The 16,521-nt window shown below is 34.2% G+C and overlaps 1 protein-coding gene across 1 annotated transcript in view; it reads left to right on the forward strand.

Annotated features, from left to right (window-relative positions):
• LOC139097676 (TWiK family of potassium channels protein 7-like) overlaps positions 1-16,521 on the forward strand; it is a 40,994-nt gene that overhangs the window by 12,326 nt on the left and 12,147 nt on the right. Inside the window, exons 3-4 of the mRNA XM_070649585.1 lie at positions 3,621-3,717; positions 6,636-6,762. Coding sequence (XP_070505686.1) covers positions 3,621-3,717; positions 6,636-6,762 — 224 coding nt within the window. The remainder of the gene's footprint in view (positions 1-3,620; positions 3,718-6,635; positions 6,763-16,521) is intronic.

A 16,521-nucleotide genomic window follows, 5' to 3' on the forward strand; every position in this document is an offset into this window, starting at 1 on the left:
GTCAACACATAAAGTCGTCAGACAAGAGACGACTTTTACCGCCATTCAAGAGGCACTATACAAGTTGTAATGTCAACAAAGTCGTCATAGTCAAAGACGCATGTTAGCAGTCAGTCACCACAAAAAAGGTGCAACCAAGAGTCAGTCACTTTGAAAAAAAGTGCAACAAATTAAATCGTCAGACAGTAGACGTAGCCTCATCAAGTCATCGCAGCAACGATTAGTCACTTAACACAAAAGTGCAATTGAATTTGAAGGAAGTTTTAAAGTCGTCAAGAATAAGGACGCAAAAGTTCAACATTAATTATTTCTAACAAGTAGAAAATAATTATTGTCGTAGTGAACAACACGCATCATTTAACTTGGCATTAACTAAGTCAAGTAATTATTTGTGATCAAGTCACATCATCATCATTATTATTAAATCAGCAATTCATCAACATGAGTGCTGAAAAATTAGGCAGTTTAGGATTTATTAAGGATGACATTCATCGTGAAGTCTCTTCAGAATCAAGTTCTGATTACGATGAAATGCAGGAACAGTCATTACATGTTAATGGCGATGGAAAATTAATATCAAGTAATTTGAGAACCGACGTAAGCAAGTTACAACGGAAATATATCTCAATAAGGAAGTCCAACAAAGAATTAAAACAATTGGTCCTGGCACAAAGTCAACAAATGTCGCAAATTATGGAGTTGCTGCAGTCATCGTCAGTACATATGAGCTCTATTGGAACAAGATCCAATAGAAATACTCAATTGTCACAAGAGTCCTCATTTGCAAATGCAGTACTTAATGCAAATAAGGCATCGACTCGAATAGAAGAAGAGATCAGACAATCCAGTCAAATTATTAATTCGATGATTGGAGTTAAGGACAGTAATGCAAATCATCAACATGCTGAGCCACGTCCAACAGACATTAGCGATAGTGATAATCACATCGAAACAACTTTGAGGCAGCTTAATAAATTGTCATTGAATGAAATTCGTCGGAACCTGCCAAAGATAGATAAATTTGATGGTAATCCGGAAAGATGGTTGACATTTGAAAGAGCCGTCATGAGGAACTGGACAGAAGGAGAATACTCCGACGAACAAATGAAATCACACATTCGTCAAGCGTTAACAGGACAAGCCTTAGCGCGCATTGACAGTTTGTACTTAAACATGTCATCGCAAAGAATTATGGACTATCTCAAGGATAGTTTTGGTAATTCAAGTATTGTTGTGGAAAGTGCTCGTAATAAATTATTTAATTTGAAACTTGCCAAACCCTTAACTCACGCATCGTGTGTGGAGGTAACAACCCGAATAGCTAATTTTATGGCAGCTTGCAGTTATGCAGGCATATCGATAGCAGATTCCAGTATATCATCCAGGCTTCATAATCAGCTAGAGCCATATCATCAGGAACTTTACTATAAATATTATTATGAAAAACATCCAACAGCAACAACAAGGATGGAGAGACTTGATGTCCAGTTTGAATTTCTCAACAATTTATCCAAGACGTTACCTTTAGGAAATTTCAAATTTGAAGACGACAAGGGTAATAAGAATAAGTCTAAGGACTATCAAGTTATGTCAGCATCAGTCAACAACAGCGCATTTAAGAGTTCATTTTATAATCATGATGATTATAAGTATGAAATTCGTGACAATAAAATAGCGATTTACATTGGCTATAATATGGAAGCAGTTAGAGAATTGCCAAAGCAATGTGTGATTTGTGCAAGAACAAATCATTACACGATTGAGTGCAAGACTTATCGTAATATGGAAGCAGACGCAAGGTATAAAACAGTCAAAGCAAAGAATCTTTGCATGAATTGCTTGTTAACATCAAATCACAAAGCAAAGGATTGTGATGTTAAGGCAGGATGCGGCTATAGAATCGATAGGTATTCAAGATGTACGGCAAGACATCACATTACGCTTCATCGATCAAATAAGGATCCAATTGATAGTGAAGAGTCAACAGATTCAGAATCTGATGCAACATCAGATGAAAAGAAATCATGTGAGGAGGAATCAAAGGAACATGAGTTGTCACAACAAGAAGAAACAAGAAGTCAACATGAAGCTTCGTACATAAGTAGCTTTATATCAGCAAGTGTTCATAAAAAGCAGGATCAGATAGTGCAAGACTATCCTGATACAACATCAACTAACGATGTAAGTAAGCCATACATATTATTTACAATTGAAGAACTTCCAGTAATTGAATTAGAAGACAACAATGTTAAGTCAAATAAAGAATCAAATGAAATTCGAGAGTCGAATGAATTACTGGAACCGAATGAAAGTTTTACATCAGCTTTGTCTATTCCTGATGTATTGAATGAAAACAATAAGCTTTCAAATACAGTATCAAATCGAATCCTTCATACTGACAAGCAGTTTGAAGAGATCAATAATGATTCAACAATTAGAATGGAATCAAAACAAAACTATGAAGCGTCAAGTAGCTTGCATAGTCACCTCATTGAGAATGGAAATAAGAAGGTCCAACAATTAAAGCTTGAAAGAAAGCGGATGATAGAAATTGTTCGAATAGGAAACAACAAAGGACGATATAAGGAATGGAAGATAGGATAATGAAATTTGGTCACCAACATCCAGGAACATATTGGCGTATTGACGGTGCATACTATTCTTCTGGCCCCCCCGAGGATGTCGTTATGTAAAACGACAGTTTTCTAATTATTCGAATATTTCAGAATTATTATATTAGTTCATTATTAATTAAAGTTGTTAAAGTTGATTTACGGTATTAACAATTATTATATATAGATTTACATTTAGTATTTTACAATTTCGCTTAAAGAACAATGTAACGGTTGAATTATATTCATATTTAGTATTCACTCATAAGGCGAATTCATTTACATAGTTTAATTCCCTTTGATAACGCGGTTCTTTTTGACAGCGCGATTGAGTGAGCAAGTCACAAATTTTCAAAAAATTAAATTAAATTAAACTTAAATATGTGTCTTTTTGTGTAATTAATTAAGGCTCAAGCCTCCAATAAAGTGATTTAATTAACTGAAATTAATAAGCTAAACTCACTCAATCACAGTCATAAGTGTGTGAACTTTTTCATAAATTTTATACTTAAACAGGAAATTTCTCGGATTATAACCATAAGTACCATAAGTAAGAGAGAAAATATGGTGGAAGGATGATGGGTGTTCATTGAGAAGAACTTCTCGATACTTCCTACATTTTCTTGGAGTTCTCACATGAAGAAACGATAAAAATCACTAAAAAAGAAATTTTAAAGCTACATAAAACACTCATTGAGAATGAAAAAGTTATAAGTTTTTATAATTTTCCTGTTTCAATTCTTTATTGCTGCTGTAAAGCTGTATATACAACTTAGTACAGTGATGGGCAACCTGTGGGTCGTGGCACATTAGTGTGTTGCGCCAATAGTTTCTGAAAATGCCATAAACCGTATGCTATGTGCTTAATTCCAAGGTGGGCCACAGGCAATAAAAGGTTGCCCACCCCTGCCTCACTACGTGCTCCGTTGGCCACAGATCGAAATAAAACAATTATAAGTAATGCATAAAGATCTCATTTCAATAAATATTATCCCTCTTTTTTTCCAGAACGGTGAATCAACTGTGGGCGATAACAGAAGACTTAAATATTTTATATAAAGAAAATTGGACACGACTAGCAGCTCAGGAAGTAAAAATATTCCAGGTAATAATATTTAGTTCTATTTTTTTACAATAACAAGGTTTATTATGCTATGCTGTTGAAGTTTATCCTCCACTTAAAGGTTTTCTTAGATTATGTATTATGTTGCGGACGTGAAGTGTTGATAAGAGTGGTTTAGAGGGTTAATTTATCGGTTTTTGTGGATATTTATCGTCGGGAATGGAACAATGAATAGGAGTTAAGGTTTTTTGGTTAAGGAAATTTACAGGAATAGCGTAAAAACTTCTTAACAATCTAGTCAGGTTAGTAAAGTTAATCATGTTAGTCAGGTTAGTCTGGTCAGTCAGGTAAGTCAGGTTAGTCAGGTTAGTCAGGTTAGTCAGGTTAGTCAGGTTAGTCAGGTTAGTCAGGTTAGTCAGGCTAGTCAGGTTAGTCAGATTAGTCAAATTAGTCAGGTTAGGCAGATAAGTTAGGTTAGTCAGGTAAGTTAGGTTAGTCAGGTTAGTCAGGTAAGTTAGGTTAGTCAGGTTAGTCAGGTTATGTGCAATCAAGTTAATTTAGTCAGGCTAAGTGTAGATAACCTAAGCTCTGGTGAACGTTGGATTAAGCAATGCGTCTTAATACACGCTCTATATGTCTGCTAGAGTTTGACATTTTGCCATATATTCGAGTGACCCAATAGCTCAGTATTAGGAGCATACGACCAGAAATCGTAAAACACAGGTTCGAATCCCACTCGGAATCCAATATTCGGAATTACACTGTTAGAAGAACAGCTGTTAATTTATTCAAAATAATACAGAATGTGGGATCAATTCTCAATAAATATCAAACAAGTCCAATCAAACTGATTCCTCATAATTGATTCTACCTAATCTAAAACTCCCGATACATCAGAACCTCCAATTATCCCCACATAAACTAATATGTTGAATGTAAATCGTGTAACAAACTTCATTTCTTCATCTTCATCATTTTCCACACTCCTATCAGCACTTAATCCGACACGAATGAAATGAGAAAATATATATAAAAAAAAACACACAGCTTTCCTTCATCCTAAGAGGAATGAAAAGAGGAAATCCTCAGAAATAAAAGGCAAAAGTAGAACATAATGAAACACAGAGTCCCTCATCAAATTCAAACCATGATGTTTGCCAGTCTCATGTGGAGCATTATGAGAAGACATTACAAGGATTTTAAATAATACATTTTTTGAGTTCATTGTACGACTGGAAGTTACTTAGTATTTCCCATCACATGATTTTTCATGATGAATTTTAAAATAAAATGAGACTCGAAGTGCTTGTTAGGTATTATGAAGTAGTGCAACAAGTTGAAGTAGATTTTGTTGAATAAATATAGAATCAGAGTTTTGTGTATTACGTTGCAAATAAGCTGATTGGATTTAAGTGCTGTAGATCATAGAAATGTAATTGAACTGAGGAAGGAAATCTGTTTTTATAGAAATTAAATAAGGTTGAAGTCGTCGACGTATTTATATTGTGGGGAATTAATAGTGTCTTACTCACTTTACTGGCTGTACAGATCATCTGGGGTCAATGGACTCTCTCAAGCCTCTCTCATTTATTGTCTAAAACTGGCTCTATTGCTGGCTGCTCTTTGACAATTACCAATGCCAAATACATCAGTGTATCTATTAACAGTCTCTTTCCAAGAGTTCTTTGGCAGCCTTTGTGCTTTCATAATGTCATTCTCTGCTAATTTTAGAATTTTCTTTTAAGAGTCTATTAAAATATTTGGAAGATTTCAGAGCTCGAAGTCGGTTTGGTTGAAGTCAACTCGACTCGACTCAAATGTAGCCAACTTCTAGTCGACTTTGAGCTTTGAAAGATTCTATAGGGGTACTGGGATATAAATTGTATTTTTGTATCGAGTATCATAAATTAAGGAGGGCATGGATCTATACGACCAGCGAAGTAAGTAAGTAAGTAACATAAAAGAAAAAAGTTCCTGCACCAAATTGAAACCGACTCGGTTTGTAATCCCAATGGCTGCCGTATGTCAATTTGGTGAAGTTCTCTACATTTGTACTGCTCGAGTATGACTTAATGTTGCACACCATAAGAGGTCGACTGGGAAAACGTACCTTGTTCCAGAAAATACAATATAATGTAAAATACTTCCTACAGTTGTCGCATTACAATACTGTGTAAAATTGAATGGTTTTGGGATATTCTGGCAAATTTAGTTGAGTAAATAAAGCAGATGGCATGTTCAGATATGTCACGAGGGGTTCGTCAGTCGAATCTTTCAAAAGGGAATCTGGGAGCTAGTTAGGATTCCATTAGGTCCTCATAAGTAAAAGAGAGCAGTATTTTCATGTATGCATCACAATTTAGACATGAGATTTTGGAATTTTGTCACGAAAAATCTTAGCAAATTCATAAATTTTGTCCAAAAGCGTATCTATTCGCTTTTGGACACTATTTATGAATTTGCTAGGATTTTTGACCCTGTGAACTCAATTCCAGACAGTTAATTCTTCGGTTTCAATAAAAAACTTTTAAACTTTTTCAAATTCCATAACTTATTAACTTTAAAATTAAACTTGAAACATCGAAACCAAACTAAAAATAATTTCAAACTTTTCAATACTTTTTTTTTAGTTCCATTAAAAACTTTTATATATTTTTTTTTCTATAAAATGGTAAAGTTTTGAGTAGAAAAGAGCTTTTCTATTCATCTTCCAAAAAATCCTCATACTTCACCCATTCTTTAACTTGAAAATTTCCCATTCTTACTCATATTCCATTTCCGAATGTAATTCATAACTTATGAAACAATAATAGCATTAGATTGTTAAAGTGGAGCATAAATTTATCACAAAAAAAAAAACTAAAATGTAGAACAAGAGTTTAGTTATGAAAGATTAATGTATTTCTTGTGTTAAAATTTCTCATTTACTAAATTTAATATTTTATTTCTATACTTAATAGGAAACACTTGTAAACGCCTTAAGGAATCCTCGTCCTCAACTAATATCAAATGTGAAGCAGCCACCACCACATAAATGGACATATGCTTCTGCGTTTCTATACTCACTTACACTGATTACAACCATAGGTAAGTTATGAGGAATTTTTTTATACTTTTCAGATTCCAGTGGACATGCACATTTATAAAATGTAGCTGCTAAATGTTTTCATGCCACTTGCTATTTCCTATGAAAATGAATGTGATGTGAAAAATATGGGATGGTATGAAAATGTTAGTATGAAACTGTATGAAGCTTTGAATATGCAACTAAATGAAATTGATCTGAGGATTCAGAGGGGTGTGGATTAAAAGTTGCAGTATGACATAAAAGTTGTAATTTCTCAATTTATGGAATTTTTGTTAGAAAATTCAGTTGAAAATATGTTTAAAAATTCTGTGAGTCTGGAATCATTTCTTGTGGATTTGCTTCATGCTGCAACAAATGACAGTCTGTAGTACTTGTAATTAGAATCCTTCTAAGGAGCTTCCCAGTAGCGTATCCAGAAGGGTTTCTAAGGTGGACTTGGAATAAAAGAGTGGAGGGAGGAGGGTTTGGTTTTTTAATTATATCTTGAAAGTCCCTAGATCAATGATGGAAATACCATGAATCGTGTGCACATATGTATCAGTCGAGGCTTAGCACCACGGTGTATCATAAAAAAAAGATTGCCCATTTACTACCCTGGAAAATTGAAGAATTTTCTCCAGAAAAGTGAGCTTTTAACACCATTAGAAACCCCCTTCCCCCTAAATCCACTCCACAATTCCAAAAACTCTACAAAAAAAATTCCAAATGCAAATGACTAGATGGACAGGTAATCCTCACATACAAATGAAAAATTTCAACGTAGCAATTCAATCTTCTTTCTCCCAAAAAGGAAATTCTTTTAAATCTAAATTACAATTTTAATCCATGTCTAAAAAGGTTTTCCTTACCCCCACTGTAAAAGAAAGTATGCAAACCAGTCAGAATGAAAAATGAAAAAAGAATCCCTCGAATATGTAAAGATGTCTGAAGCTTTTTTAAGTTATGGTCAATTTGAGAGAGGATTAGGCGCATTTTTTGCCATAAACATGGATCCAAATCCATCGTCACGATGCATTCAGGTCAATTTCAGGTGCCAACGTAATGGTGCCCAAGCGAGCATGGTGATCTGTTCGGGTTATAGATTTACTTCTCTGAATCTGAGGATGACTGCTTCTTTAGCCAACACATTGTTTATAAATCATCGTTTTTCCAACTCCGTCTTACTCTGTAGCTCCTTAATAGTTCATCTCTTTAGCCAACCCAAAATGAATATTCAGCAATTATATTCACAACAAAAAGCTCCAAAAGTAAAAGAAAGCTTGCAAAAGACACATACACAAAAAAAAATGTTTAGAATTTCTCATCGACTAAAAATGTAAAATGAAAATAAATGAAAGATGTAAGGTTGAAATGAGATGAGATTTAAAAAGAAAATCCTTAAGTAAATATACACATATATATGTAAAGCATACCTCGTTTTGCGTTAAACAAATAAAGGAGCAAAGGCAAAAAAAACAAAGAATTTTCCATATTTGATAGCAAAGACCGAAGAAAACGACGACGACAATCCATGTTGATAAGGGACATACGCATAAGCAGACATTTTTTGTTTTTTTCGTGATATGTTGCAAATCTGTTGAGAAAAATTCTCAGTTATTTCCTTGCAAATTGTTATAAGACACAAGAATAAACGTACATGGAAGCAAGTTGTAGCAAGCCGTAACGAAAAAAGAAAAAGAGCAATAATCATTTGAGATGAAAGCTTTTGTTCATGTGGATGGAGGAGATTTCCAAGAAATTGTAAGCGAAATTGCTCCTCAAATCGGTGCTTATATAAATGTTAAATTGCACGAAAACATGACCAAGTGATTGTAAATGTAAATATCATACCAAACACTTCAAAATGTAAGACAGAGAGGGTGGAAAGATCTCATTTTTGGGTATGGGGATGTAAAGTACGAAATTGTACATAATCCTAATGACAATGGCTGAGAGGGATATCATTATTGAGAAAATGGCAACAAAAAAAAGAACCGAACGTCTTAACATGGTCGAGTGAATATGGAAAGGAGTTTATATAAGTGTAAAAAAGGACGTAGAAACAATAAACAGAACTAGACATTCTCTTTGTGGTTTCGGTATATATGTGGATATCCTTATAGAATTACGAGAATTATGATTACTTTTATTCGTAACCTTTACAATAAATTCCTTATTCGAGAGAAAAAAAGAGCAGCCTTTCAGAAACATTAGAAATCGATATTTGGTACAGCATCCAGATACACTTGCTGCTGCCCCACCATACATTCACCATTCACAATAATAAATAATTGATTTATGTTTTTTGGTTACCATTCGTGATCACAATTTTGTGGAATATTTCGGGTGGATTATCGGTAATAACACGTGTTATTCATGATAGCCATGGCTATTATCATAGAAGATGTATACGTAGACAATTGTGAATATATGTTTCATTTCTTCTCTTCTTTTTTGTGTGCTTGCTTACCATTGGGGGGTGCTGGCACCATATAACATTTTTACTATTATTGGATTAATATTTTACATGGGATTTCCTTCCTTGAATGTTTTTGTTTAGATGACAAAAAAAAAGGATATGGAATTTAAAATATGTATATTGGAGACAATTGCTATCGAGGACATAACTTTTATTTGCCTTGTAGATTTATTCAACTAAATTGTATTATTCTGTTGATACTTGGTTGAGGGTTAAATGAATTTATTTATTTTGATGGAAATCACGTAGGAGACGGGGAATCGGCTTTTATTAAAATAAGGTTCAGTGATAAAATGAGAATTTTTGAGACTTTAAATTAGATTTATGCATACTGGTTTTCTGATTCTAAACAATTATTACTGATCATATTAAGGATGTCATCTAGGTTGTCATCAGCGGATATTTAAGGTTATCAAGAAGTTTCATTTATTTTTAGAAATTTAAATAATCTAACTCACTTGAATTTTCGACTTTAATTGTGGTACAAGATTGTAAATTGTTAATTAGCAGACTCTTGCTGTTAATAAAAGTAACAGAATAGTTCTTAAGCTGTTAAGTTTCGAAGTCTCATTGCTGTTCAGTCAATAATTTAGGGTTGATAATAGTTCATAAGAAATGAAGGTGAGCCAAACGTCCATTTAAACCTTAACCTGCACAGTTTTTAATAAAATCCCAATCACTTCTTTTGATGAGATAATCGATTAAAAATCTGACCACAAGCCGACTATAACTTGATGTCTAATTCGATTTAAATTCGTCACCATGCCAAAGTCAAGCAGCGCTGATGTCGGATTTTGAATCGTTCTACCGACTTGTACAATTCACGTCAGTTTGTAGCTTTCAATGAGAGGCTATGAGTCGCGTTTTGCAGTAGATATGAAAAATGTCCCATGCAGAGTCTCGAAACCATAACCACTAAACATCCGAGCTAGTTTGATTCACGATGTCAAAATAACAGTTGTAGCATTAATGACACTTAAACAGTGGTGCGCAACTTGTGCTGCCAAAAATTTTTGAAAGTGCCATGAGCCATATGATGTGTTCGATTTCAGAAGATGCCGATCACTGAGATGTTCTGCGAAAAATATAAGGCTGAAAACCACTGCACTAAAGCAATCTATAAATATAGGCAGTATACTTTTGAAAAGTAAATAATCTCCTGCTTACTTACTTACTTCGATGGAAGTACAGATCAATAGAGATTCATGGGCTCCTTCAAATGACTCCTAAAGCTGGTTCTATCGCTTTCTTCCTAGATAGTAAATAATCCCTCTTGTAGCAAAGATGACCCAACAATATTTAACTCAAAATCGCTATGATTTAAAGTTTATCCACTTCTGCTTCCATCCGTTCAGGATAACAATTCAAACCAATATTTATATTCCAGACGTTACACTCATTTCCTATTAAAACACTATCTCATAATCTTTCTATGAATATTTCATTTATCTGCAATCCATTTCTCACATAAATTACAGCAAAATATTTTAAATTGAGATAATTTATTTACAAAAAAAGAAAAAAAAGTTTTGAGAAAGCAAATCAGTATCGATTTAAGGAACGAGAGTTTCAATAAAAATAAATAGAAAAACTTCTCGAAACAGCAACGAAGGAAATCCACTCATATTAAAACTTTTCATCTTATAAGGATGAAAAAGTTCAGAAACGGATTTTTTTTTCTTTCTTTCTAGAATACTTTTATGTACCAAATAAGAAGGAAATTGAGTGGAGATTTTTCCTTTATTCGGAAATAAGGTTAATGAAAAATGTTTGACTTCTTTTCACATAATTAGGTCCATTCGATCAATCTATTACTATGCAATTAGGAAAAGGGTTGAAATTCTTGAAACTAAAAGGGAAGAACTTCAGTTAATCAATTAATGAGCCATTTTCGCATGTGCAGTTCCGAGCGACACAAATGTAGTCAAGCTCTTGTATTAGCGCCGAACTGCCTTATTTTAGCAGTTATATAGACGAAGCCACGAAGTCATATACATCGAACAATATGGCACGGGGAGTCATATTGCACGGGAAGTCATATTGCACGGGGTGTCATATGGCACGGGGAGTCATATGGCACGGGGAGTCATATGGCACGGGGAGTCATATGGCACCGGGAGTCATATGGCACCGGGAGTCATATGGCACGGGGAGTCATATGGCACGGGGAGTCATATGGCACGGGGAGTCATATGGCACGGGGAGTCATATGGCACGGGGAGTCATATGGCACGGGGAGTCATATGGCACGGGGAGTCATATGGCACGGGGAGTTATATGGCACGGGGAGTTATATGGCACGGGGAGTTATATGGCACGGGGAGTCATATGGCACGGGGGATCATACGGCACGGGGAGTCATATGGCACGGGGAATCATATGTACGGGGGATTCATATTGCATGGGGAATCATATGGCACGGGGAATCATATGGCACGGGGAATCATATGGCACGGGGAATCATATGGCACGGGGAGTCATATGGCACGGGGAATCATATGGCACGAGGAGTCATATGGCACGATGAGTCATATGGCACGATGAGTCATATGGCACGGGGAGTCATATGCACGGAGCTCTAGCACGGGGTCATGTGGAAGAAACGAAGCCCATGTCGGAACCATCTTCATGAGTTTCGCTCGGAATCACCTCAAATTATGACAGTAAAAGTTATTTCACATGAAATTTTTCCAATAAAATCGACAATAAAGTTCAAAGTAAATAATTATTTATACAGTAAAATCATTTTACCTCCATAACATCAAAAACATCTGTACTTACCATCCTGCCATATGAATCAATCAAATTATTAAATTCCAATTTCATTTCTCTCTCTAAAACATTCCATAAAACTCTTAATTAAAATAGCAGAAAATATAAAAATGCTATAAATTAATTGGAGGCTATTTCCTCCATGTTCAATCGCCCTGGAAATAACCTTTCATCCTTTTGATCTTACTAATTAAATATTTTTTTTCCCCTCGCTTTTTTCACTTTAATCATAAAAAGCGAATGATTGATGTGCAAAAAAAAGTCATTTATTCCCATTTTTTTAAAAGCTTTTGAATTTTTTGATAGAAATATTTTTTATGGATATTTCAATTAAATCAGTTGAAGGTCATTTGGTCACTAGTTAAGCAGCTTAAATTGTGTAAAACCACCAAAAATATTTCCTGATATGTCCTGAAGCCAACCCGAATGCTTTCAAAGTAAATTTCACACAATATCATTTGTCATGATTTCGACAAAACACTAAGGCATATAGAATCCCTTAATAACACATTCATGACATTTTATGGCACTTCAGGTGTGTTTTCGGGGAATCGTAAATCATTCAATATTTTCTTTTGTTCCTTTGGATAAATAGTTCACTGACCTATTAGATGTGGACAAAATGTGGAAGTAAATTAGAATGAGAATGAGAATCATGCTGTGAGAAGCTTTTTGGTTGCTTTGAATAAGTTGAGTCCAAACTCGGTTGTAAAGTGTGCAATAGTCAATTGTAAAGCTTGCAATCTCTAGTCTGCCTGTAAGACGGTCATCCAGTTTCAGTCAAGGTGCCTTTGATAGGCTTTTACTCTATCATTTAACGTACTTATCCTGGGACATGACTTGGTTGCCAACGGTGTATTTAGCAATATCAGGAAATACCATGAGAACGTATAGACTTGACATTAAGTTAGCTTCAGAGTCAGATTTTGGTTTTCCCATTTCCCTTGTGAGAAGCTCTACTTACTTACTTTACACGGCGTACAAGTGTTCTTTGCCGCATTTCGAGTTAGTCGAAAGCTCGATCTGTCTTTAGATAATTTCTGTCAATTTCTAATTTCCAGCACTTTTGCATCGTTGATCACACAATAATCTTCCAGTGAGCTCATCGTCATTCTCAAAAAAGTTCATGATTAATTTGATTCTTAAATCTTAGAAAAATAGCAACTTTCTAAGAAGCAAAGTTGTCTTGATCTGTAGCTCACTTGGCAAGGTGCAGGTCACGAAAGTTGGTGTGGAATTTGAACTCTCTTGCTCGAAGCTTACTATCAGCCTAGTGATTTTTCGGAACTTTAGATACTTCGGCTTCTTAAGTATAGCAGTTTAAAGATGAAAAGTAAGAATTAGGCAATGTAAGATGTAAGAACGGGTCATGAATGATGTTGGTAAAATTAGAACGTTTCAAAAGATACATTAAAGTATTTTTCGTCCAAAACTGCAGAGCAGTAGCCTTTGTTGAGTCATAAGTTGCAGCTCAGTGCATTTAAAAATCAGGAATTGCCATGTGATTCTTGGTTGAATTATAGTCTTATATGTTGGACCACTCCCATCTTGATTACTTGGCCGAAGTGCCAACACGAGCACCATTCCAAGTACTCAAGTGTTATTCCAATTACCCAATTACCACCCAAAGTACCCAAGTGTCAGCCACAAATAACTTAAAGCATGATCATTTTAGAACCAGTTTAAGATTAGCTTATCAATTTCATTTGCGTCATATTCTCGCGTACATAATTAAAATTTAATTATTAAATTTAAAGTATATATACGAACGAGAAATAAAATCCGGAATAAGATATAACAAATAAAAAGAATTTTTTTTTGCAAAATTGCTCAGTCGAAAACGTAAAAATAATTGATTATTATGCTCATGACTGAGTTTTAATTAAGCGCAATTGGGAAGCAAACGAGCGAAAAAGATTTCGTATTTCTTTCTCTGTTCCTTCACGTCGTATTTGGGGATATTAATTTCGTGTGCAAAACGGACATCTATGTATTTTTTTTGCAAGTCTGAGTGAGACATGGTGCTTGACTTTATTTGATATTAAATGGACGACATAGCACAATTATTCAAGCATGCTGATACGGTCATTTGAAATGAATTTCCAGTCTCTCTCCCGCCTACCTTTTTTATACCTTTTTTTTATTCTTATCCGATTGAAACAGTACAGTTGATGGAAGCCACGCTGTGTTACTTAATTTACCGAACGGTGCTTTGTTAAATACCTTAATAATTTTTTATTTTCACCTCACTTACTTTCTATCTTTTTTTTGTGTATTGTTCTTCTCCTTTTCTTTTTACTCTCATACGGAACGACTGTAATGTGATACAATTTAAAGGAACTGAAATGAATCTTATCAATTATTATGAACGCTGTAATAATTTCCCTCATTTTTCACCCATTTAGAAGCGATTTTTATCATTTCTATGAGATGAAAACAACAAAAATTGAGACAATGGAGTGATTAAGTGCATTTTGGGATTATGTACCACTGGCAATTGGCTGTTGAAGAATTTCTTTGTAGATGAAGATATTAAGCTATACGAGGTTGTTATTATGATATAAATAAGGTTGATGTTGGTTAACACTCAATAAAATTTAAAAGATTCTTAAGTTTTGACAAAAGTGACAAAAGTGGGTGGATGTGCTTAAAGTCAATTAGAATTTTATGAGGAGTTGAGCTCACTCTTGTTGACTTTTTCATGAAAAATCCGAGACAACACCGAGCTCTGAGTGAAGAAGAGTGAAAAGAATAGTTTATGATCTGAGTGGACAACTAGACATAAAGTCCAATTAATAAGTAGATCTACAGGCGGTTAATGTTATAATATTTGAAACGTATCGGGGATAATTTCATTAGTCAACCGTAGTTTTAGTTATTAATTGGATATTATATCTAGTAGTCTATTTGAGGATGAACGTTAATTGAAAACATCAATTGTTCGGGAATCTTATTACCGTAATCTTATCGACTAGACTCCATTCAAAATTCGAGTTGACTTCAAGCTCTCTCAATTACTGCAAAGTTTCCAAGGCAAACGACACTTTTCCACAACTAAAACCAAAATTAGTATTCCAACCAATGCCCTCTCTTAATTGCTTGTCAATTTCTCATACCTAATGAGCTCCCATGGATTATTTGAGAGCGTAGCACAATGTTCATTTAAACCTTCAACTCTATTCAATATTCGTGTCATAGCTCTTATCATTGTTCTGGACCAAACAGCATGTATTTTTGTCGGGACGCTGCTGTACTTTTCTCCCTTGCTGTTGTGTCCCGACAAAGCCACAAAATGTTCGGATTTTTCAAAAAGTCGAAAACTCCATTCAAACTTTGGAATTTTGGATATATTTTGAACAATTTTGTTTTGAAGGTCCGGGTTCAAGCCCAGGACTAAAAAAAATATTTCTTTTTTGAATTTCAATAATTTTCTGCATTTTTTTGTAAGTTTCTAAGGTAATATAACTAGTTCTTTGAATATTAAGACTCAAAATAGTCCAAAAATCCTCTGGCCACCCTATGCTTAAATGATCCTTAGACTTGGTTTTCTGAATTATTACTTAAAAAATTCAAAATAATTCTGAGAAAAATTCATCACCAAATCAACCATTACAGTTCATTAACCCAGTCTCTAACCTCCACACCGTTTATAATTCAATTTTCTTTTAAAAAATAACAATCGCAAAAACTCAAGAAAAAAGAAACAAAAAAATTTATTTTTCACGAATGATGATGAGACCTGAGGGCTTTTATGAGCTTGAAAGCGCCAAGCTATCTGTTCATATACATTTTTTTGTTACCTTCGCGTAAAATTTCACTTTTTTCCTTCCTTCAGTACGTTTCAACCATAAAGTAAGTACACAAAAGTAAAGAAAAGGGAGCAAAAAAGTATAAAAAATGGAAATAAAAAAAAAGCTCTGTGCTCAACACGTGCCGCCATCTTTTTCGCATTTTTTTATTGAGATGAACAGAAGAAAATATAAAAATTTTTTCAATACTTTTTTTTTCTTGGTACTTGCACGAGTTATATGAAAATTGCATGGAAATAATATAAAAATTTTCTTTTATATTCGCTAACTTGTGAAGAGAATAAAAAATAGAAACAGATGAATAAGACTGGGGTAAATAAAAATTTATTGTTTCAATGAGTGCAAAAAGCATAAATAAAACTGAAGGAAAATAAGGAACGAGGAAATTGAGCTCGGTATATAGATTTGAATCGATTTGGATGGGATAAAATGGGAATCGAGGAATAAGAAGATTTTGTAAAATAACAAATGGAATGTTAAATCACGATTAAGGTAAAGCTGTTTACAAAGATTCATAGTGCTAATTTTTTATGGGTTTTAAAAAGTTGTGAAAATGTGTTGAATGAGCTATGAATAGCTGGATAATAATAACTCAATAGAACATCTGAAAAATACAGTTTTATTCACATAGATAACATTACATGCTCCACATAACAGTAAGTTCTTGGAAGGATGATGTTGATAGAGATGGTGTAGCACTTACGTTCTTACATAGCTGA

This window comes from Chironomus tepperi, unplaced genomic scaffold (assembly GCF_022539635.2).
Source record: "Chironomus tepperi strain 1889 unplaced genomic scaffold, CSIRO-AGI_Ctep_v1 contig_427, whole genome shotgun sequence".
In the NCBI taxonomy this organism is placed as follows: Eukaryota; Metazoa; Arthropoda; class Insecta; order Diptera; family Chironomidae; genus Chironomus; species Chironomus tepperi.